At 37.2% G+C, this 23,178-nt stretch overlaps 1 protein-coding gene across 1 annotated transcript in view; it reads left to right on the forward strand.

The window, feature by feature from the left end:
- The window catches only part of col13a1 (collagen type XIII alpha 1 chain), a 161,138-nt gene extending 143,231 nt beyond the window's left edge, over positions 1 to 17,907 (forward strand). The window contains exons 37-39 of the mRNA XM_016992189.2: positions 3,520 to 3,597; positions 6,441 to 6,479; positions 8,614 to 17,907. Of these exons, the coding sequence (XP_016847678.1) occupies positions 3,520 to 3,597; positions 6,441 to 6,479; positions 8,614 to 8,616 (120 nt within the window). The 3' untranslated portion in view covers positions 8,617 to 17,907. The remainder of the gene's footprint in view (positions 1 to 3,519; positions 3,598 to 6,440; positions 6,480 to 8,613) is intronic.
- The last annotated feature ends 5,271 nt before the right edge of the window (positions 17,908 to 23,178 follow it).

A 23,178-nucleotide genomic window follows, 5' to 3' on the forward strand; every position in this document is an offset into this window, starting at 1 on the left:
CTCCTCTTCCTGCTGCAACTCACTCTGCATTTTCTCCTGGATTATCCTTCCTCTGTGCCAGCATTTGATCCTGGGTGACCTTCTCCTTTCCCATCCATTTTTTCTGCTGACTTAATAGTGCTTAAAAATACTTTGAAATTATTTCCTTTAAAAACGATACATAGCTTGCCTGGTTTTTACGTTGTCGTGTAATCCTTATACCAATACTAAATTTAAAAAACAACCCTTCCAGCAATCCCATTCACATTTGCTACCCACAGGCATTTCTCAAAATGTTTTCCTCTTTGTATGTCACTGACTCTTCTAAAGGGGTTCCAAAAGATTTGAACATGTCTTTATTCTCATTGAATATGGGTCTTTGGCTTGAAGTTGGCTTTATTCAGAATGAAATGACCTCGGTGGAGTATCTGACTTTTCAACTTTGTGCAGGATAGAAGCATGTGGCCTGTCATTTCTATTTTTATCATTTTGAAACTCTATTTTAAGAATTTATGTAGGACAGAGCACTGCTTTGCCAATTTTTCCTCAACAAAAATAATGGCAAAACTCAGTTTATTATCAATTGAAACAGGTGATTTTAAAACAGACATATTCCTGCCACTTATATAGCACTGAAAGGTGTTGGAATTTGCTTTCAGCTGACTGCTGTTGTTTCCTGCTATAAGAAAATTACTTTTGAGTGAGCACCCCAAGTCAGCTATGCAGACACAGTTTGGGGCATTTACACATAGTGAAGGGAATACCAGCCTGCTGATTGGAACAAGCCATGCCAAAGTGTGGTACAGTGGTTAGCATTTTGAGCTGGGACTGGGACATCCTATTTCTAGACGCTACTCAGTCACTGAGCAACCTTCAACCAGGCATTCTATTTCAATCTAAACTACTTTAGAGATTAAGAGGTGAGGATAAATTGTGTATTGTACAGGGAGCTCATGAAAAGGAGGGATTAAAATGTAACTAATAAAACGGTTAGCATCAGATTTACTTCAGATTAGAAGGACACAGATCTGGGATGACTCAGTTTTAAAAGGAGGCTGGATCACACCACATCACTATAACAGTTCATTAATAAGGTCTCTAGCCTGCCACTGGGTGCTTCCCTATTGGGAAATTCTGTGTTTCTCTTGGTGGCTGGAGACATTCTATATTTCGATCTATTTAATGACAGACATTTGGAAATGACTTCATTAAAAACTTGTTGCAAATTGTTCCAGCCTTCTTGAAGACAAAAACTGCTGTGAATACATTCTTTGGTTTATTGGTCACTTCTGATGGCTCCTACCATTTTATGTAGTAAATTCAAAGTAAGATCTTGCATTAGGAAGTGTTTTGTGTAGTTCCAACATGGAAGAACTACAGTAAGTCTCTCCTCCTGTAGGATTCATCTTCCTCTTGGAGGTCTCCCCACCCTCAACATGGCCATTTGATGGCTGATGAAGAGCAAGAGATGGATGAGAAGCATCTGTGTGACCATAACCAGACGCATAATGACAATCTCATCTTCTGTGATCTTCATTGGGCCCCTTCGAGGTCCTGGAAGATGCCTTCAGTGTTGTGCTTCTGAGCCATCTCCCTCTAATCCGTATCAGCCATGGAATGACCATGTCAGGACTGGGGAAGAAGCATGAAAAATGAAGGTTTTCAGTGAGGTCATCATGCAAGGAGAATGGTGATTTCCAATCTCTACAATGGCCCTGCCCAGACATGCCTTCCTATATCATTAATTAATGCCATTCTCCATTATTGTTTTTTTTTTTTGGCTCTTGTATAAGGTCAGAATTCTCCACTGAGTTTCGAGATCAAAAGCCCCAGAGATAAGAAACAAGGGTGGAAGACATGGTCTTGCCAATGCCAGCTGTTTCAAATCATTTTGGCATCACTGTGGTCATTCTATTAATAAAATTAAAAGTGGGAGAGCAGAATTTTTTTATTTTTCTAATTTGCTATTTTTAAAAATGGCTAAAACACAAATACATTTCAATGTAAAAAAGCCAAATCAATTCAAAATGCCTTTAAAAAATCTTGAGTCAAGCCTTTTTTGAGTTATCTTGAATCAAGCCTTTCAATCTCTTATTTTATAGTGTTTGTTTTGTTTTATGTATTTTAATAAACTATTATTCACAGGGGGAAAGGGGCAAGAAAGGTTCTAGAGGGCCTAAAGGGGATAAGGGAGACCAAGGAGCACCTGGATTAGATGCACCCTGTCCATTGGTATGTTGCATTTTATATGAAGTATTACTTTAAGATAATCCACTGGGGAAAAAGAAGGACAACAGGCTTCATTATAATAATTGATTGGATTGTGTGCTTTAAAGCGATTGTCTTCATCTACTGAAGTGGAAAACTAAATTAAATTAAGCCTTGGAAACAAGTGGACTGTGAAAAAGTAGAAAGCAGATGGTATCTACTTGAAAAAGCAATCCCTTAACACTTCTAGACCAGGTCTTATAACATCTTCCTTAGACCTAAAGCCAATTCATGTATTTCACTTGATTGCTCACTTGATAAAGGGTTTCTGACTGTGTTGATTATCTCAAATGAAATGTATTGGTTTGAAGAATTTTATAGCAATATGAAAACACTGAGATGTTGATTTGCAGTGGCACATTTATACATACAAGTTATCACCTGACACAGCACTCATCAAGTGAACCTACATGAGTTACAGCACAAGGAAAAATAGAAATGAATGTGCCTTCTTTTTCCCCTCTTCAGTAAAAGATGTTCAGATAAATACTATAGCTCATAATGATGCAAGACACTCAGTTTATGGCACCCAGTGGAAAAAATCTGGTATTACTCCTTCTTCAAGAAAAAAAAAAAGTCCTGAAGAAAGTTCTTGCGGAGCAGGAATTCTCACATCTACAAATTAGAATTTGTCCAGTAATCTTTTAAACAATATTCTTCAGAAGATCATCTGAGATTCGTGCATCTCTTTGGAAGCCCTCAAAATTCCTTACTGTCACTTTCTAAAAAGATCTATATTAAGAAATGAACCTACCTTTTTTTTTTAATTGGCCCATTAACCGTGGTATATGTTACCTTTGTCAATCCAAAAAACTGGAAAAAATATGTTTTTGTCATTTTAGAAGCCATATCAAATAAATACAAACAAAAATGTTCATATTTAAGTTAATAAATTTTATTGAGCAATCCAGTTTCTTAACTCATTTATGTGTTGTAACAAAACCATCCTCCCAACTGATGCCTGCCTCCATAAAACTTACTTTCCTTTAAATATTAGATCACCTGAGAGGAATTTTACAAAACTTTGGATCTTCCATCCTCTCTTCAGTTTCTACAAGGTCGTATGCAGTTTATACAGGGTCTACAGGCCATGCATTTTATGATTATTATTTTTTTAAAAGAAGGCTGAAATTATTTGTCACTCTGCTGTAATACACTAGGGATATAAACTGAGTGTGCTTGGGTATATCTGTCTTACTGATTTTTTCCACCCATAAAATGGATATGATCTGCACTGACAACAGTAATTCTAGCGGTTGATTTCATGAACAGGGACTTCGAGGTTTTAAAGGCGAGAAGGGTGAGCCGGGGTTACCAGGGCTGGACGGGCTGGATGCCCCTTGCCCATTGGTATGGTGTTACCTTCCCTTTCCTGCATGTTTCAGAGTGCTTTTCTTCCCTTGCTGTTGCAAAATCCTTCTCAGATCTTCTTCCTTGCAACTGCTTGATGTATAATACTACCCATAATACTGCTTGGAATGAAACTAGGTCCATTGCCATTTTTCTTGCATTGTATAAGGCTGATACTAAATTCTCCAGCTTAAAGAATGTGAAAGTGCTTGCTTATATCTGCTTTTGTTATTCTTTCATAATAGGTCTTGCACACATTCTCTTAATATCCAGTTACACACAAAGAAAACCTGAGCCACACTTAAAAATGTTCCAAGGAAGACATTAGAATTTTTTCATACTGAAAAAAATACGAATTGTCATGTATGCACAGGGTGATGTGAGAGAATGTTCTCCTTAACACAATATTACTCAAAATGGTGCTTCATAAACTGATCCTGGTCCCCAGGTCAGTTATTGCCCTCCTTGGCAAGTTTTCAAGAAAAAAAATTGTAGCCATTGTACACAAATATGGCATCAGACCCTTGCACATGGAGGGGAGGGATCCCAGTCCCTCATGTCAGGAGCTTGAAATTCATAGTCTTAAGGCATTTGTGTTTAAATCTACAACAGCATTAGAGTTTATATCCATCAACTGGCCCTGGAAACATATATGTAGTCAATGTCACATTCTATAATGCTTGAGGCATTCTAACTTTCCCCCTGACTATCTCCTAATATAACGAAACCTAGAAGTTAACAGAACATGGATCACAGGCTAGCCCAGGGAATGCTGCAACCATCAGTCCAAACTGGTAAAAGGTATTCATTTACTTTGGAACCAGATATATCCCAAGCTCTGTACTAGCTCTTTCAGTGAGTAATAGGTTGCACACCGAATTCTTTGATTTGAGTATAACCCAAGCATAGGCAAACTTTGGCCCTCCAGGTGTTTTGGAGTTAAACTCCCAGAATTCCTAACAGGCTGCTAGAAATTATGGGAGTTGAAGTCCATATAGAATATTTCATGTTTGTTGTTACAATTCCATGTTTGTTGTTACAGATAGAAAAACATTGCAGACACAAACATGCATGCACATATGTAAATGTTGCAGTTCTCAAACCATGCCAGTGTGTTCATACATGTATAAATATATTTCCTGATTGCATGCATAAATTACCCTCCTTCCTGTTGCTATAGTTTGCCTACTCTGTGTTCTAAGTATATATGTGCATACTTTTCAAGAATGCTATACAGTATCTAATTTCTCCTCCTCGTTAATGTGTATGCTTCCACCTCCCAGCTTCGACAAGCAAACATATCACTGTGTCCATGTCCTTCTGTTGATCCCTGAAATGTAACTTTTCTGTCTACCACACTATCCCTAACCTGGGTTTTACATTCAAATCATTATACAGTTTGTTCCTGCCAAGGGGATCATTGTACCAATGGGAACTTTTTCATTAATAGATCCTTAGTTGTTGCATTCTACAGAGACACTGTGTGTGTGTGTGTGTGTGTGTGTGTGTGTGTGTGTGTGTGTGTACACACACACACATACATATACACATACACATATGACTGGGAAGGTGTAATGTCAGAAAATTGTCATCATTAAAGAAAAATTGATTTAGAAAATCGATGGTTATGTCAGTAACAACTAACCTTTAGTTCCCCATGTTCCATGCTACTGTATCATCACTTTTCACAAGAGAAGTAACTAAACTGCTTCATTTAGAAGTAAAATAATACATTATGCTGCCCAACAAACAAGCTTGGTTTAACTCCATCTAAAGTTAAATCAGCCTGCAGGCTTGGTCAGATCTGATCTGTCTATTCTGTGAGTTAGTTCTATGACTACAAAATTGTAATCATTAGAAATCTAGAAAAATAATACAGTTTGCACAGATTTATTCCTACATGAAAACACAATGAATATTTTGAGAGAGGTCACATTTTTCCTACCTTTTTTCATTCCAGGACTAATAAATTTCAGTATCTCCACAAGGCTTATCTTGGGGGAGGGGGGGGGGGAGGCTTTGCAATTCTTCTTTCAATTAAGAGTGGTTATAGCCCATTTAAACTGTAAGCCATCTTCAATGGAAATATGTAGCAAAAAAACCCTATAAATTTTAATATATTTAGATGTCGGAGTTGCCACTCAGATTTCGCAAAAGACAGAAAAATGTAAATCAGTACAACTCAAAGTGGTATCCCATGAAGCAGTGCCAGTATGGCCATAGTACATTTCCTAAAAACTATACAAATACAGTATTAATATGGCATAAATATGCTTTAAGCTTCTAGCACATGGATGGTGGTGGTGTGGGGAGGCTAGCTCACTCTATCAGATAGCTTGAAACTATTGTTTTAAAGTAAATGTCATTAAAATGTCATTTGACAGAAAAGGTTTGGATCTTATTTTATTATTTATTTATTTATTTCATTTATTTATACCCCGCCCTTCTCACCCGAGGGGACTCAGGGCGGCTTACAAGTGGCAATTGATGCCGTTACACTGATATACAATAAACTAAAATGATTAAAACGGTTAAAACAGTCATAAAATAGTCATAAAATACAATATACAAAGTTTAAAACAATGCAAAGTGCTTATGCCATTCATCTTATGAGGTTCTCATACATTATGGCAACTATATGGCAATTATATCAATGAATTTTATATCAATTATATCAATGAATTTTATGCAATCTAGAGTAAGTAAAGTATATTGTATCAGGATAGTTCATCAACAAATGTTACATTTTGAACTGCATTATTTACCTTCCTCCTTGAAATATTTTGCCTTGATTGCTCTGCACATTTACTTTTTGATATTTAAACACCCCTTTTTTATTGTAGGGGGAAGATGGCTTGCCAATTCAAGGATGCTGGAATAAGGTAAAGTAATATTCAAAACCTTAATAAATGTTTTGTTGCATGTCATGAATAACAAACGCAACAGATAAAGTATGAAGGATTTGTAGTGACATATTTCTTGCCCAGTTGGTAAGCATGTCGTTTCTAGCTTCATTGGTCAAATATGTGACTTATAGCAAGATTTCTACAGGGGTAGCTCATCTTTTGCAAATGCAAACAAATGAAACTTATTAGCAACTCATCATATCGATATCCTAACTTTATAAAGCCTGGAATTAGCATTCATAACTGTGGACCTCATCACATACACTTTAAAGAGTAGGTATAGACAGGGCTGTAGCCAGAAAAAAAATTCGGGAGGGGTTTTGAAAATTTCGGGGGGGGGGGGATTGAACCCCTGACCCACCCGCCCCCCAGGTTCAGACCTGTCAATATCTGCTTGAGATAGTGCCTGGAGGGACTCTTAATTTTTTTCGTCTCATAGACTTAGCATGGGGATTTGGTTAACCAGTTAAAATTCATGAGTAAACCAGGCTACAGGCCTGGGTATAGAGTGTGCATTCCACTTTAAATCCTGTGGCTGCCTCCTGCAGAATCCTGGGGTTTGTAGTTTAGTGAGTCCCAGGACCTTTTTGGCTGAAAATTTTAAAGACCCCTCTCTAACTCCATAATTCTGCAGGATGCAACCACAGGATTTAAAGTGGGATGCACACTCCATACCTACTCTTTAATGTATGTGCACGATCTCTATGTAGCCCCTAGTTTAAGGGACATGTAGGGACAATGGAAGTCCCCCAATACCCACTGAAGAAGCAGCTACTGAAATCAAAATGGGATCATTGTTGTTGCTTGGGATGTTTCCACCACCTTTGCATAAGCAATCTCTGGTGTGAGGGAGAATTGTATTGGACCTTGCTTCTCCCTGCTGCAATGGAGATTGTTCATGGAACGTCAGTCAGCAGCTTCTTGAGTGACAACGGTATGCACCCTGATTGATTGCAGCATCTGCTTCCCAGTAAGTGGGGATTGGAGGATCTTGGACCAAAACATTGCATAGCTTCATAACTACAGTTACAGTGCATTTGTAATTTCCCAATGGGATTTCAATCAACATCTTTATTGGTGGATGTCTAGTTGCATGTAGTTAAGTAGATGTGACATTGAAAGTCAAGGCCTAAAACAAGACCACAGCAGGGGAGCAAAGGGTTAAATCTACATTTCTCATATGCTGTGGTCTTGACAATAACTACCCCATGCCCACTTTTTTCTCTTAGTGATGTCAGGTTTAGTTAGGCTTTAAAACATAAACATTTAATTTAATTCTCAGTTCTGGTGTTCAATTATGTTCTTTATTATACACAAATGTTGTTGTTTTTTCACATACAAAAGGAATGTAAATCTCTTGCCACTAGAGTTTGTCCTTTGCATAGATGTTCCATATCTATTCTGTGGGGTCTCCTCTAGTTGGTTCATAATATTCTATAAGATTTCTACCTGCAAAATTGTTCATGCAACTGGACATCCACCAATAAGATTGTCTTGCTACCTCCACTTTTCAAAATAGCCATACATTTCATACTGTTCTCAACTATGCCTAAGATTTCCCGTGTTTGCCATAAAACGAGAAAACAATGAGATGATTACCCAAAATAGAGGTAATACAAGTGATTAAGTCTATTTTACAAAATACCACTAAATAAGAAATCCAGGGAAGAAATGCTTTGCCATATTGATGACGACAGATGTCTTTCTCTATAAGAATGCAGAGAACACAAAAACGTTCTAAGCTGCAGAGAAGGCAGAATGAATTTCTTTATTATTTAGATATTCTTTTCTTTAGAAGAAAAAACTAGCATTTAATAACTATCTGTATTCAGAAGTCCCTAATGGCAATAGACAAATGTTTAATGAGAACAAACAAAAGCCAGACATAAAATTTAAATCACATTAATTTCCATGTACATCTCTCCTAAGAGGATCAATAGGGCTAAAAGGGGATTTGTTTTGTTGAATTTGTATGCCAGATCATAATACCTCCCCTATAACTTGCTGCATATCCAGACAACTGTATACCTTTATTTTGCCACCTCCCATTAGAAAATCCCCATCCAAAATCTGTGTGGTGCTAACATAGTTCTGTATTTTTCTTTTGCAGTGAAAATTCTAACCATGGACTGGCCTGTGTGTGTGTGCCTGTGTGTTTGTGCATAGAATATTTATTTTTATACAATTTTCTTTTTTAAGTGCCAAAAGATAACACATTTTGCAAATTATGCATATTTTTGTACAGAAAATACTACTTTTCCCCTTTTTTATCTTATTGTCATCCACTTGTATAGTTGTATGTATATTGATAATGTGCTTGTTGCATTGTGGAATACAGCTGCAATATTTGCATGATATTTGTGCTCTCGTAAGTGTTACAGCTTAATAAGTTATTGCATTAAGATGCCAGAAGTAGCCGCTCTGTGTACATATGAAGATCAAAGCTATTTGACAATGAATACAAGAAGAGTTTTAAATAATACAGCTTTTCATTAGTAAAATGAAATCAAATCTAGTCTTTGTAAATAAATCATATAGTGGTATTTTAAACCAACAAGGTAAGGGACATCAGGGATCACTTCACCTTTCTGTTGCCTTGTTGCCAGCAGAGGGCACTACTAATCCAACATTAGTAAAAACCATTCTGAGGGTCACAAAATGAACATACAGACATCCATTTTGAATTGGTTAAACTCTTCCATGCGGTCCTCTTTAGTGGGTGTAGTCAGTCTCAAATTCTTAGCTAAATTAATCTAAATAGAGGATCTACTCAAACAGAAAAAAATGCATATAGAGAATATCCAGGGAAGAAGTAGATGTCGTCCCCGAATAATGCTTCCATCTCCATATGCTAATTATACAGGGATCTTAAGCATCTGGGTAAACCTACTGTCTGCTTTTTATTCCCGCAGTTCCTCATACATAGTTGCTCGAATATTCATTCTAAAAAACATTAAGTAAATATACTATAGCAAGAATTGCTCAACATTTCTCAATCCCCTAGGAATGTTTCACAACCCGAGCAATTAATTATACAGCTGAATAGCCCTTATACTTAGGAAATTTAAAGTACAGTAGAGTCTCACTTATCCAAGGTTCTGGATTATCCAAGGCATTTTTGTAGTCAATGTTTTCAATACAGTAGAGTCTCACTTATCCAACGTAAACGGGCCGGCAGAACGTTGGATAAGCAAATATGTTGGATAATAAGGAGAGATTAAGGAAAAGCCTATTAAACATCAAATTAGGTTATGATTTTACAAATTAAGCACCAAAACATCATGTTATACAACAAATTTGACAGAAAAAGTAGTTCAATACACAGTAATGCTATGTAGTAATTACTATATTTATGAATTTAGCACCAAAATATCACGATGTATTGAAAACATTGACTACAAAAATGCGTTGGATAATCCAGAACGTTGGATAAGCGAGTGTTGGATAAGTGAGACTCTACTGTATATCATGATATTTTGGTGCTAAATTCGTAAATACAGTAATTACAACATAACATTACTGCCTATTGATCTACTTTTTCTGACAAATTTGTTGTATAACATGATGTTTTGGTGCTTAATTTGTAAAATCATAACCTAATTTGATGTTTAATAGGCTTTTCCTTAATCCCTCCTTATTATCCAAGATATTTGCTTATCCAAGGTTCTGCAAACTGCCTTGGATAATCCAGAACATTGGATAAGCAAAGGTTGGATAAGCGAGACTCTACTTCACTTTCATTTATTCATGTTCAACCAACTATGGCCTTTAAAGCAGTTTCTAGGTCCTCCAGCATGGTTGTGTGGTATTATTGGGCTGGAAGTGCTTCATTTCAATAAGGTTTACTTTTATTTGTGGGTTTACATATCCACGTGATTCTGGGAACATCTCCATGGGTCCAGGGGTCGTGCTGTACTTTTTCCTTGTGTGTAATTGACTTCTAAAATTAATATTATCAATATTTTTGAACTGTACCCAGAATTAAATATAGCAGTGAATGAAGCTCTTTCTTCATTCACTGCTATATTTAGTTCTGGGTACAGTTCAAGAAAATATGGATAATATTGATTTTAGAGGTGAATACACATAAGGAAAAAATACCCCCAGAATCCCCTAACTAGATTGGTCAGTGGTGATTCTGGCTCAAAGCACTGGAAGTTATCCTCCAGTAAAGTGCAGGTAATATTTTTAAAAACTTTGCATTTCTCCAATTAAGGACTATTGTACATATTTAACACTTACAAGTGTTGAAAAGACATAACTCATGCCATGCACCATATAAATTTACCAGCATAGTTACTGTTCTTATCTACAGTAACTTTTCAGGTAAACATTTTACAGAAGTCAGGATTTCTACTACATCTCACAAGGTACCCATCTGGATAATAAACAGGTATGACTTAAAATTCATTTCACTGCTTAAACACAGGATGGAGCTAGATTACACTTTTGCAATGCTACCTTTCTGATTTGAGCAAATGATTGTGAATAGCCTGAAACACACTTCTTGCAATATAGTCCTATTAATAACATGTGCTATAATTTACCTCCATCATTTCAGGAGAGAAATGGCACAAGTGCTAAACCAGAAAGAATGAGGTCAAAAATACTTACTTCTCATGTAATCTCAAAATTATAGCTCCAGCTATAATCAAAGTGGACACATGCTGATATATATATATCAAGTGCAGAGATTTTCTATAATTATAGGAAAGTAGCATATATTCCAATTGTTTCAGTTTGACAGGGGCAGTCCTGATTAACCCGTCTTCCCAATTACAGCTGCAAATGCAGCTGACATTGTACTCAATTAAGTCGGGGAGGATAAAGACTTCTATCTTCCCAGTAAGCTCAGGCAAAAGGAAACTGCTGCAACCTGTCTCAGTTTGTGTGTTCTTCCTCATCAATAACGTTTGCGATCTTGACCCCACTGTGTCGTTGCTTGATAGCATGTGTCCCAATTTTTATCTGTGAAATGTTGGAGGGTATGAAGAAGCAAGGCTTTCATAAGCATCTGAAAACACATTTCAGCATGAAATAATTTGTCTGTTGCTTAAAGGGTCAAACACCTTGGCTGATAGCTAAATAATGAAACAAGTAAGAGGGTGGAGATTCTTGTGGAAGGCCTACAGTGGCGAGAGAAGATCATCCTGTCTGAAGGTTTGCTGAAGATATTCAACAACTTACCTCCGAGGAACACAGAAGTATTCTTGAGCCATGCGTGCCAGAGTTTTGTTCCTGTATGGTGGGCCTGGTGGGGCTACGGAAGATGGACACACCAGTGGGTTTTGCTCTCTGATTCCAGAGGTCAGCATGAGTGCCAGCCATGGAACAAATTGGGCTTCAGTGCCACTCTTACTCTTTTTTGTCTGCTGTAATAATGGAAGCCTTCGTGTGAAGATTTTTATCCAGCAGCTGGTGTGAAGAGCCTTAGGACATAGACAACAGTTCTATGGTTGTTGCTTTTTTTGTCAAAAGGAGCTATATTCTCATCTTTTTAAATAATAAACTTGAATATTAATTTTGAAAAGCAGCTGATTGAAGATACAGCAAAACGTTTACCACCTTTCCTGATGATTCCATCCTTAAACTTTTCTTAGCTTCTCTTCAAATGCTACAATTTATTTTCTGCAAGAACATTGCAATTTTTTGTATATTAAAAGAACTAAATTTCATAAATGTTTGGAGTTATAAGACAGATTGTCGACATAATTGTTGTTCTCACTGTCAGACTTTACTTGTTCATGCTAGGAATGCTTTACTATAGCTTTACCATAAAACATTTTTCTGTCCTGAAAAACATATGATAGTTCTTTTCCTATTACCTTTATGCTTAATTTTTTTAATTGATTGTATAGTTAACACAACAACGAAATGGGTTTTGGGGGAAATGCTCATAGGTTAGCCATCTTTTATTAATACATATGTTGGTATTGAAGATTTCGATGGTACAGTGTTGTTACTGTTGTTATTAGTTCTGCAATATCATTTGAATGTTTAAAGAAAGCTAAAATTGATGCAACATAATCACAATAATATGCTAATTAGTTTTGTCCCTTGTATCTGAAACTTGGACTGATTCCTGATAAGTTCACATATATTACTACTGTAAAAATGTCTCCAGTATAAAAATATATCCCTGAGGGGGATATACTTACTTTGAGGACACACGTCAATAATTACTTTGTGCCTCTGCAATTTATCTGATCCTCTCCCCACTTCCACACCATGTTATTTTAATTGCCCTTTATCAGATCCAGGGCTTTCACAGAATGAAACTCCAACCACTCCTTGCATCCAAAAGGTTTCAGTCCACACAATGCTTACTCATGCAGAGCAATCTTTTAAAAAGCTGTAGATGAGTATTTCCAAGCAATTTTAATAGTAAATTCATAATAGAACATTTTTTTAATTTAACTGTTGGATCCTACCTTTTCTTCCATGAACTCTACATAGAAGCCAGTGCCACCTCTCCCTCCCTCTTTCCTCTACAAGCTCTTCGAAGGGCTGTACAATCTTGTTAATAGTGGAAGAAATAGTGTACAGATCTTTAGATGACAAATATTCTGTCCTAAGTGAATAAAAGAGTAAGTTAAGTTAGTTTTCTTCACTGATATAACTAATCACACTTTGTATAAACAGCAAAGACTGAACTTTCAGAAAATAAATAGTTTAGACTGGCTGTTGAAAACTTTAAGTGCTACTGGATATCCCTTACATTATTAAACACTTTCTCCCAAGGTTTTATCATAAATAAGTCAGAGCTGTTGCAGAATAGTTGTTTTTGAGGCTTATGAAACGCTCATAACAATGAAGCTACATTTCTAAAGACACTGGCATAGAACAGAGTTATATTTGTTACCTACTGGCTGACTCCTGCTTTTGATTATTCTATTGCTGAGTGAGTGTAACTTGCTCAAGATCAGAGCATGAAAGAAAGTCTTTTCACATAATTTCTCTGATGGAACTGGATATTTTTAGGGTCAGAAACAATGATTTCACTAAAGAAAACCATGAAAAATTGAGACAACTGATGTCAAACATACAGATTTAGATTGTTGATATACATTTTAATATAGAATGACATTTTTACATACTGAGATTGTTGTAGAGATTTTTTTGTAGAAATTAGAATGTGACCAGAACTGCAGGCAGTGTGCCTTTTTATTATTAAAAGGCTATATATATTAGTTTATTGGTGTTAATATAACTACAATATACCCTTTCATTGCTGTTTTAATATTACGCTTCATTTGGTTTTCTGAGAGTAAAGAACTTGCCATTGTTCCTAACCCCCTTATTTCTGGGATATTGTATGTAACCTTCCACCGCCCCCTCTGATGGACTGATGTTTAGCTCATACCCCCCAACCAACCAACCACCCCAGTAAGACTACTCTGGGGACCAAAAAAACTGTGGACTCCCTCACTACATGGGCTCTAATAAAGCTCTGGCAATGTAGAGTTAAATCATTATTGTGACTAGGGACACACATCAAAAGTAATGCAGTGTGGATAGATGCCAAGATCCAATGGAGTAATTACCCTCTTTTGGGTTGCAGCCTCCTCCCACTTATGCATTTGTGAAAAAAATTCTCCAAAGATCTGAGAAACCCTCTGTAACAGTTTTTTGATGCTATAGAAGGCGGGGGGGGGGGGGAGCACCCAAGTCCACTGTTAGATATTGCAGTATAATCTGCCCTCTGCATTCACTGGGATTGGGGGTATAGGACTCCTGGAAGGTGAACACCCCATTGGAAGACCAAGATTCTTAGAGAGGTATTATCTCTAGAAATCTCCAGGTCATTCAGCATCACTGAAGGAAGTTGACCATAAAGTCACACTAGAGGACCTAGGGATTTCTAGAAAGAATATTTTATACCTGAACCATGAAAAATCAATTCCGCAAAAGTCAAAACCCCAAATGTGGAGGGACAGCTGTACACCACTGATCTCGGACAGATGGTACAAGCACATAAACATAGATCCAAATGTATATGCCATCTATCTGCACTATATCACTTGCACCTCTGTGTGCTTCCAGTTACTATTTTATTCTTATGCTGCTGATTATGGATAATTATGCACAATCAGAGCTAGCTTGGGTGATAAAAATTGGTCTTTCTCAACAGAGGTAGCTATTTACACAAGTAAAAAATGTTTAGGGACCAGGAGTGAAAGTCAAATTGATTTCTTTGATATCAGGTAATTTTTCTACAAGATAATGATACTAGACATTTGTAGACTTCTTTTGAACAAGAAGACACTGGTGGATGAATAGGGAGGTAAAATTGCTTTCACTTACACATTCTGCTTGTGAATTGCTAAGGTAGTTGACTGATTTATGGCAGAAATAGAATCCTAGACTAGGAGAATCTTGGTGAGATTCTGAAAAGCAACGCTTTATGAAATAATTTAGCCACTCAGATACAGTGTTCATCATGGAACTATTAGTAAAAATAGGCATATCTAGGAATTTAATATCATCTTTTGAGCACTTTGGTTGTTTGCATATTTATGTTGACATCAAGTTTTTAACATGTAAATACTACCCTAGTTTTATAATTTGGAATTGGACATGGAGTTGTGGCTTTGTGCATTCATCTACGTTTTATTTTTATTATATAGTTACTATATTAGATATTTTAAAGATTTTAGACAGTCATAAGGAATTGGTTGTAAACCTATAACTGTCTATATCCCTCAGATACAGAGTTTCTAGGCAGATACGGTGAGAAGTATAGAATTCCATTTAGATGTAATTCCATTTTTTTCAGAGACACATCTAAACACTATCTTCTAAGTAAAGGGCCATTATTTCTAAAGTAATTCTTGCAACTCAGCTTCATTTTTTTACATAGTAATCCTATTTTTAGCAAATATTTCACTCATTGAAATATACCTTTTGGATGTTCCTCAACAGCAACAAAAACGATTTTATAATATTTTCATTAGCCCCACCACACACACACACAACCATAGAGACATATACAACACATCTAAGGGTTAATGTTAATGAACCACAAATCATCTTAACCTATTCTATAGAAAAGAAAATAGCAAAAGTGGTTTTAGTTTCTTCCAGCACATTGGCATTTGTCCACCTGTCTTTCCACGAGATTTGCAGGATTTTTCTTCTGGAGCATGGCTATACAGCCCAGAAAACCCATAGCAACCCAAATGTGCTTTATTCAATACTTTTCCGAAATTTGCCACTCATAAGGTAATGGCGCTCCATGCAGTCATGCCAGCTCCATGGACAACGCCGGCTCTTCGGCTTAGAAATGGAGATGAGCACCAACCCCCAGAGTCAGACTGGACTTAACGTCAGGGGAAACCTTTACCTTTAATATTTTTATATCCTATACTAAAAGACTATATAAAAACAATGGAACTAAATTCAGATTTTTTTCAGTTGTCCAAACTTCTATACATGGTGCTATAAAAACTACATATTTTACAGCTCTCACTTCCAGTATAACTGCATCATAAAGCAGCACTAGCAATTACTTTTCTTCTCCTTACCAGTCTTTAGATTCAGGTCTATAATCTACAAGAGTGCATATATCCTAAAATAACATTCTCAGTACAAAAGAGTGCACCTAGCATACTTGCTATGGGTGAAAGCACATTAAAATACCTCTGCTAGGTATTAGGCACAAAAAATGCAATTCAAAATAAAGGTTTATGGAATTATCAACACATATTGTTTGAAAGGTAACCCATTCTGGCCAAATTCCACAACACGTATACATGCATCAGAGTTTCATGTGCATTTAGAACAGAATAAATAGAATAAAATTTAGATTTCATAAATTCATAGGGAGCTATCTCTAAAGAAATAATTAGGTAAGGTAAATAATTAAGTTAGGTATGGTACATCCAAGGAGCCCTGGTGGCGAAGTGTGTTAAAGCACTGAGCTGCTGAACTTGCAGACCGAAAGGTCCCAGGTTCAAACCTCGGGAGCGGCATGAGCAGCCGCTGTTAGCTCCAGCTTCTGCCAACCTAGCAGTTCGAAAACATGCCAATGTGAGTAGATCAATAGGTACCGCTCCGGCGGGAAGGTAACGGCGCTCCATGCAGTCATGCCGGCCATGTGACCTTGGAGGTGTCTAAGGACAACGCCGGCTCTTCGGCTTAGAAATGGAGATGAGCACCAACCCCCAGAGTCAGACATGACTGGACCTAACGTCAGGGGAAACCTTTACCTTTACCTTAAGGTAAATCCATCCAAACATTTTACAAAACTCATCAGGTAGACACAGACAATAAAACCAGAGAAGACAGAAACCTGCTTTATAAGGTCCTTTTTGTGGTATGCTACCTCACATTAATCCATAGGAGTCTTGCAATGACTTCAGAGGGTCAACATTTCATTCTAGGCATTTAATTACCAGTATTTTTCTTTATGGATTATGAATAACTAAGTCTTTGAATTATTATTCATTTTGATTTTAAATATATACACACATATATATTACCGTATTTCATATTAATTATTGAAATTGTTTCTGGAGGATAATTATTTTATGTTTCCAATGTTGTTGACTTTCAAGACAAGTTGCTTCTTTATCTCATTGTATTTGTTGTACAAATCTTTAGACAATTTTATCAAAACATTATACAAATGAACATTTTGATGGGGCATTGTTTTACATATTCTGTTCTGTAGACAACAATTGGTCTGAGACATATCTTTATATTTGCATATATATATATTGTGTTTTTGCTAAAGTTTTCAATTTGTAAAATGACTGTTTGACAAGATAACATAAATATTCTGGGTCAATTTTAATAACCTTTTTGAGACAGCCAGTTTAATTCTTTTTGTTACAATTTTAATCAATTTCAGCTAGATTCTCTATAAAACAGGCCGATAACTTATTTGTTGATATTGTTTCCTCTTTTATAGCCAAGCCAGTCTTCATCACATTATATATAGTTTGAACCTAACTAAACCTGACTATATGGTTTTAATAGCCTAATGCATTATATGGATTAGATGTACAATTTAAGAATGTCCTTCTGTCAGACTCTGCTGCATCATTTCCTCTTTCCACTTCGCTATCACTCAAAAAGTACTCTCCAGTTTTTATGTAAAAATATCCTGGTTTAAACATTTGAATGTATTTCTCGAACAAAAAAAATGGTAATACATGGTTTTAAGCCCCCTATGCATTAATTATGGAACAAGAAAACTAATATCCACTGTTCTGAATATTTATCCTATTCTTTCTGTAATAAAATTACCATTTGGATGATGATATGCATTTCTGTATGATTTAAGGTTATTGTATATTATGTAAATATTACATTTTGAAAACGGTAAAACTTTACTTTTTATTATTTCAGCTGCCATTTTAAATGCAACTGATTTCAAAATAAAGTGTGGATTCTTACAAAACTTGTTTCTATTCACAAAAATTCATTTTAACGTTGTTCTCTATCTTTTTTTAGTTTTCTTTAGTGTGATCTCTCTCCATGATCATCCGATTTTCCTTGCCCATCAGTAGATTTCCCATCCCATAGAGGCTTCACCATTCAAATCTCAATTGTTTTGCAAAAGTGCAACTTGTCTCATTTTTTGTTCATGTTGCAATTTGTGGGTAAGGTATAAGTCTCTCCTACCACACCTAGAATCAGCTTTTATTGCTGTCATGCAGAATTTATTTAATTTCTGTTTTGCACAGTTGTGTCTTTGAGGTAGTATGTGATCCCTCTCAGTGTTGTGTCCCTCCATTCTCAACACTAGAAGCTGGTTTCCAGTTCACCATAGGCTTTTCATTCTCACAGCAGCACCTTTATTTAATAAATGGACCATTTTTTCTACTCAATAATGGATTTTAGACTAGGTTGGGTGTCCTGTCTAGTGTCTACACATAACCCACCACCCTTAACTGGCAGGATCAGGGTATTGCAGGTCCTTCTCTCAGGATATACGTGAATAAAAGCAATGTGATTTTGTATATATTTCTTTAGCTTTGAAAATAGAATAATAAGGCATGCTGCTCCTAGCTGTGGAGGGGGACAGAATGGTGCAATTTTAAATACCATTGAGTGGTAGGGAGATAAAGTTATTTTTGTCTGTTTGTTTCATGACTTGACACTTTTGTTTTTCTTCACCCATGTCCATTTTAAGACAGAGTGTAATCTTGCTATGCATTCAGCTCACTACTCTCAGCAGGAGTATGTTAAATATAATAATTTCCACTCTTCAAACATACAAACATTATTGATCTAGATTATACACTGACCCCCCATGTTGTATGTGAATGAGAATGGGTGCATGAGAAGTTAGTCAACACTATGTCACTGGAGTTATGTGTGTTCTGGCCACTGCTCCAGACCACACATCAAGGAGTCAAGAATCTATGAAAACAGCTCCATGACAGATATTGGAATTAAGTTTGAGAGTAATGTATATGTGTATGGTATTAAGGTATGGATGATGGTATAGACTTTCTACTCCAATACCTGATGGTAATTTTCTGTTTCCATAGAAAATGTGAATGCTTTGCAAAGTGTGATCATGAGAGATGCTAAGTGCTGTTTGGCAGCAAACCTGGAAAATAGGAAGGTGAAAAAAACTTCATTAGTGATTACTTTGCAAGTATATCAGTAAAGCAGTTATAATAAGAGAGATGATTTAATAGAGCACATACCCTGGACCAATGTGGCTAGACTAAAAACCAAGGGAAGCTAAGAGTTTTAGAGAGACAATAGGAGCCCTTTTGAGAAACTTCTAAGGCTCAAAAAGGTAGAAGTCAGGCTAAAGACTGACACATAAAAGCAATTACAAACTACAGTTTACATAGACACATTTTCTGATTTAGATATAAAATTTCTGCCAATATTGTGGAAAGTCCTGTATCTAAAACAAATGTAAAATACAGCTTTTTGCAAATTGTATTTTTCCCACGTGGGGTGAAAATGCAGAATGATGGTGGTGGAAAATGTTGTGGGCAATGCACAATGGCCTGATAGGCAACTCTTTTCCAAATAAGCCTCTTTAATACTACTTTGCAAGTGACCTGACTTCTAAATGGTGGGGCTGTCAATGTTATTAAAACATAAACTTAAAGGTGGAAGAGAGAAACAGGCCTATATGCAGGCCAAATGTATAATTAATATTCTGTTCAAATTAACCAGTAAGGGGCACTTTGAAAGACAGATGACCAAAGGTGGAATTTCATGAATGTTCAAAGATCTCCTTTAGACTTTCCAGAATCAAAACCAAAAACAGAAGCCCAGTTGAAGACCATTCTTCTAACAAGTACATGCTGCTTTGTGGTTTGAAGACAATGGTTTTCTTGCACTCACGTATTATAAAACCAGTGGATATCTCAGTCAATAGCAAGTTCTCATGATCACTTTATTAAATGTATTTTCTAGTCTCATATCAACACTAGACCAAGAATTTCCCTACTATTCATGTTTATGTATTCACTGACTCTCACCTTTGTCCTTAACCATCCCATCACCATATTCCAAGTTTGCATTTCTGTCACTACTTTACACTCCTATTACTATTCATGCTCCCCTAAGCATTCACTGGTATAAATATCTGAACAAAGATGCCTTATTCCATTCATCTGATGAAGCAAAGGATGAGTCTATACAAACAAGTGGACTCAACTTGAATCCAATACTAGCTAACTTCATGACATATGGTAATTTCCTGTAAGTATCTCAGGTTTTCTGGCTTTAATACTGGATAATCTGTGGACTTTGTGTCTGTCTGGACAGCTGGATTGGGTCTCATTCAGCCTAGTGGCCTGTCCAAGGGGGCACCATGTCTTTACACTTTCCCTGTAGCAATCAGAACAAGTGAAAGGGATGGTATAACGTATGGACGAGGGGGAATATTTTTAAAACAAAATACAAATAGGTGCAAGAGGAAAGATTTCTTCAACTTGTCAGAATTGCAGGATTTACTGTTTCTGCTGCCACCATTTATGTATTCAGTAGCCTTCTCTTTTATATTGGGACTTTGAGAGAGAGACAACACTTTGAGGAGAAACGAATTCATCTTGAGGGAGGGAACTGGGGTCTTTGCGGCAAAAAAAGAGATAGCTCGTTTTTGAAAGTATCTAAGAGTGAAAAGGTGTTGGTGAGACGCTGATACAGAGGTTTATTGCGGGGGACTCCTTATCCACGGTTTGCATCTCCTTGTTCCCGAGGCGGCCCTGAGCCACCTCAGCCAAACCGGTGCGGATCCACGGCTCAGAAAGGGGTTTTTTTTGTTTTTGTTTTTCTGCAGTTTTAAAGTTGCAAAGGAACAGTGCAAAAGGGAGCTTTGCAGGCTGTGGAAGTGAAAGCGAAAAGCGGATGTAATTTATTATTCTGGTTAAAATGTAGCGAATGCAGCTATTGATAAAATGGAGCCTTGATTGAGAGTGGCTGCCTGCGGTTTTTCAGCTGCTGAAGCTATTTTGAAGTGGAAATACAGTGTTTCCTTGAGCCTGTGGAACTCCTGGCAGTGATCAGCTGGGTGTCAGAGCAATGTGAGTGCGGGGGCTTGTGTGCTGGACATCAATATTGAGGAAGGGAGCAGGGTTGTTTTCTGCTGCTCTGGAGACTATGGGCCCTTCTACAAAGCCATATGACCCTGAATTATCAAGGAAGATAATCCACAAGAGCTGCACTGAAATGGATTATCTGAGTCCACACTGCCATAGAATCCAATTCAATGTGGATTTTATTCACCTGTGTAGAAGAGGCTATAAATAAATATTATAATATTATTCCATGATCCACATACACCCTTGGAAAATTTCACCAGGCCACTTCCAGGTGCTCTAGTAAAGATCTCCTTTTCAGTGTTGGGTGTGAAACCGTTTCTTCAAACATGTCCTAAGGGTGATGTTCTGCCTCCATGCTGAACTAAATGAACTGGAAGGAACCATAGCACGAAGGACAGATCGGACACTGTGTTAGGTAAAACAAAATATTTTATTGGTAGACAAAATGGATCTCTTTTCCTCTTATTGCCACTATGAAGTCTCTTGTGAGGAAAGAAATCTTTAAGTCTATGCGGTTCTGGATAGATATTGCCACACAGTATGAAGTCTTTTCTTTGTAGCTTTGAGGTGATTAATACAATGTTGTCATGACTTTCTCTATTGCTGTAGTCTATGGCTTTTTAATCTAATTTGAATACAGTTCCAACGTGACATGAATTTCTGTGATCCCTTTTGCTTCCTACACTTCCTTCCAGTGCCTCACCAACTGACAAAATCTAACAGACAAAAAATAACTGCCATTTCAGGCTGGCAGGAGCCAAGGCTAAGCTCCGCCCCTTTGGAATCTTAAAGAGACAGGGCAGTAGGTAATGTTTTGCCTCCTCGTGGCATGACAGGTGATATTTTTGTAATTACTTCATAGGACAACAACGTGCCCGGGACAAAAAGGTAGGGCAGTGGGCCCTTCCGCACTGCCATATAACCCAGAATATCAAGGCAGACAATCCCACAATATTTGCTTTAACTGGGTTATCTGACAGCCCTTCCAGACAAGCCCTATATGCCAGGATCTGATCCTGGGTTTTCTGCTTTAACCTGAATTGTGTGTCCACATTGCCAGATAGCTTGATTGTTGCCAACACTGTGAACCACCCTGAGTCTCCTTCGGGGTTGAGAAGGGGTGGTATATAAATACAGCAAATAAATAAATAAAATAATAATCTGGGATAAACAAAACCTGGGATCAGATCCTGGTATATAGGGCCTGTTTGGATGGGCCCTGAGACCATACAATCCCCCGCGATGGGAGGCGAGGCGGGAAGGAGGCACTGGGGCATATATTCCAGTTCAAAGTAGAGAGTGGGATTTTATTCCTGTGTAGAAGGGCCCCCACAATATCAGCTTTGAACTGGGTTATCTGAGGCCCCTTCCACACAGCTGTATAAAATCCACATTGAACTGGATTATATGGCAGTGTGGATGCAAATATTCCAGTTCAAAGCAGATATTGTGGATTATTGGCCCTGATATTCTTTTTTTTAATTACTGAAAGTTAACACATATGCATTAAAATCCAAGGAATGGGGATGAGGGGCAAGGAAAGAAATGTGGGGTAAAAGGGGGAAGAAGAGGGAGAGGGGGTTGTACTTCCTTTCTTCTATATGGTGGTTTAACTGGAGTTTATCTTTTGTATAGTAACTTATAGCACCTCCTCTTTCTTATCTTGACACAGTGACATTTTTGTTTCGTCTTCTTTCTATATTAACATCTTCAAGTTGGTTTCTTTTAGCCATTCTCTAAATGGGGTCAAGGCAGAAAATCCCACATTATCTGAGTGTAGACTCAGATAACCCACTTCAAAGCAGATACTGTGGGATTTTCTGCCTTGATATTCTGGGATATTGGGCTGTATGGACAGGCCCTGAGAATGGTGGCGAGGAACTGCTTGGCAGCTGTAAAGGAGACAAAGACCCCTTCCACGCAGCTGAATAAAATCCCAGATCATCTGCTTTGAACTGGAATATGTGGCAGTGTGGACTCAGATAACCCAGTTCAAAGCACATATTGTGGGATTTTCTGCCTTGATATTCTGAGTTATATTGCTGTGTGGAAGGGCCCAAAGACCCCTTTCACACATCTGAATAAAATCCGCTTTCAATTGGAATATATGGCAGTGTGGACTCAACCCAGTTCAAAACAGAGATTTTCTGCCC

Source organism: Anolis carolinensis, chromosome 3 (genome assembly GCF_035594765.1).
Source record: "Anolis carolinensis isolate JA03-04 chromosome 3, rAnoCar3.1.pri, whole genome shotgun sequence".
Lineage (NCBI taxonomy): Eukaryota > Metazoa > Chordata > Lepidosauria > Squamata > Dactyloidae > Anolis > Anolis carolinensis.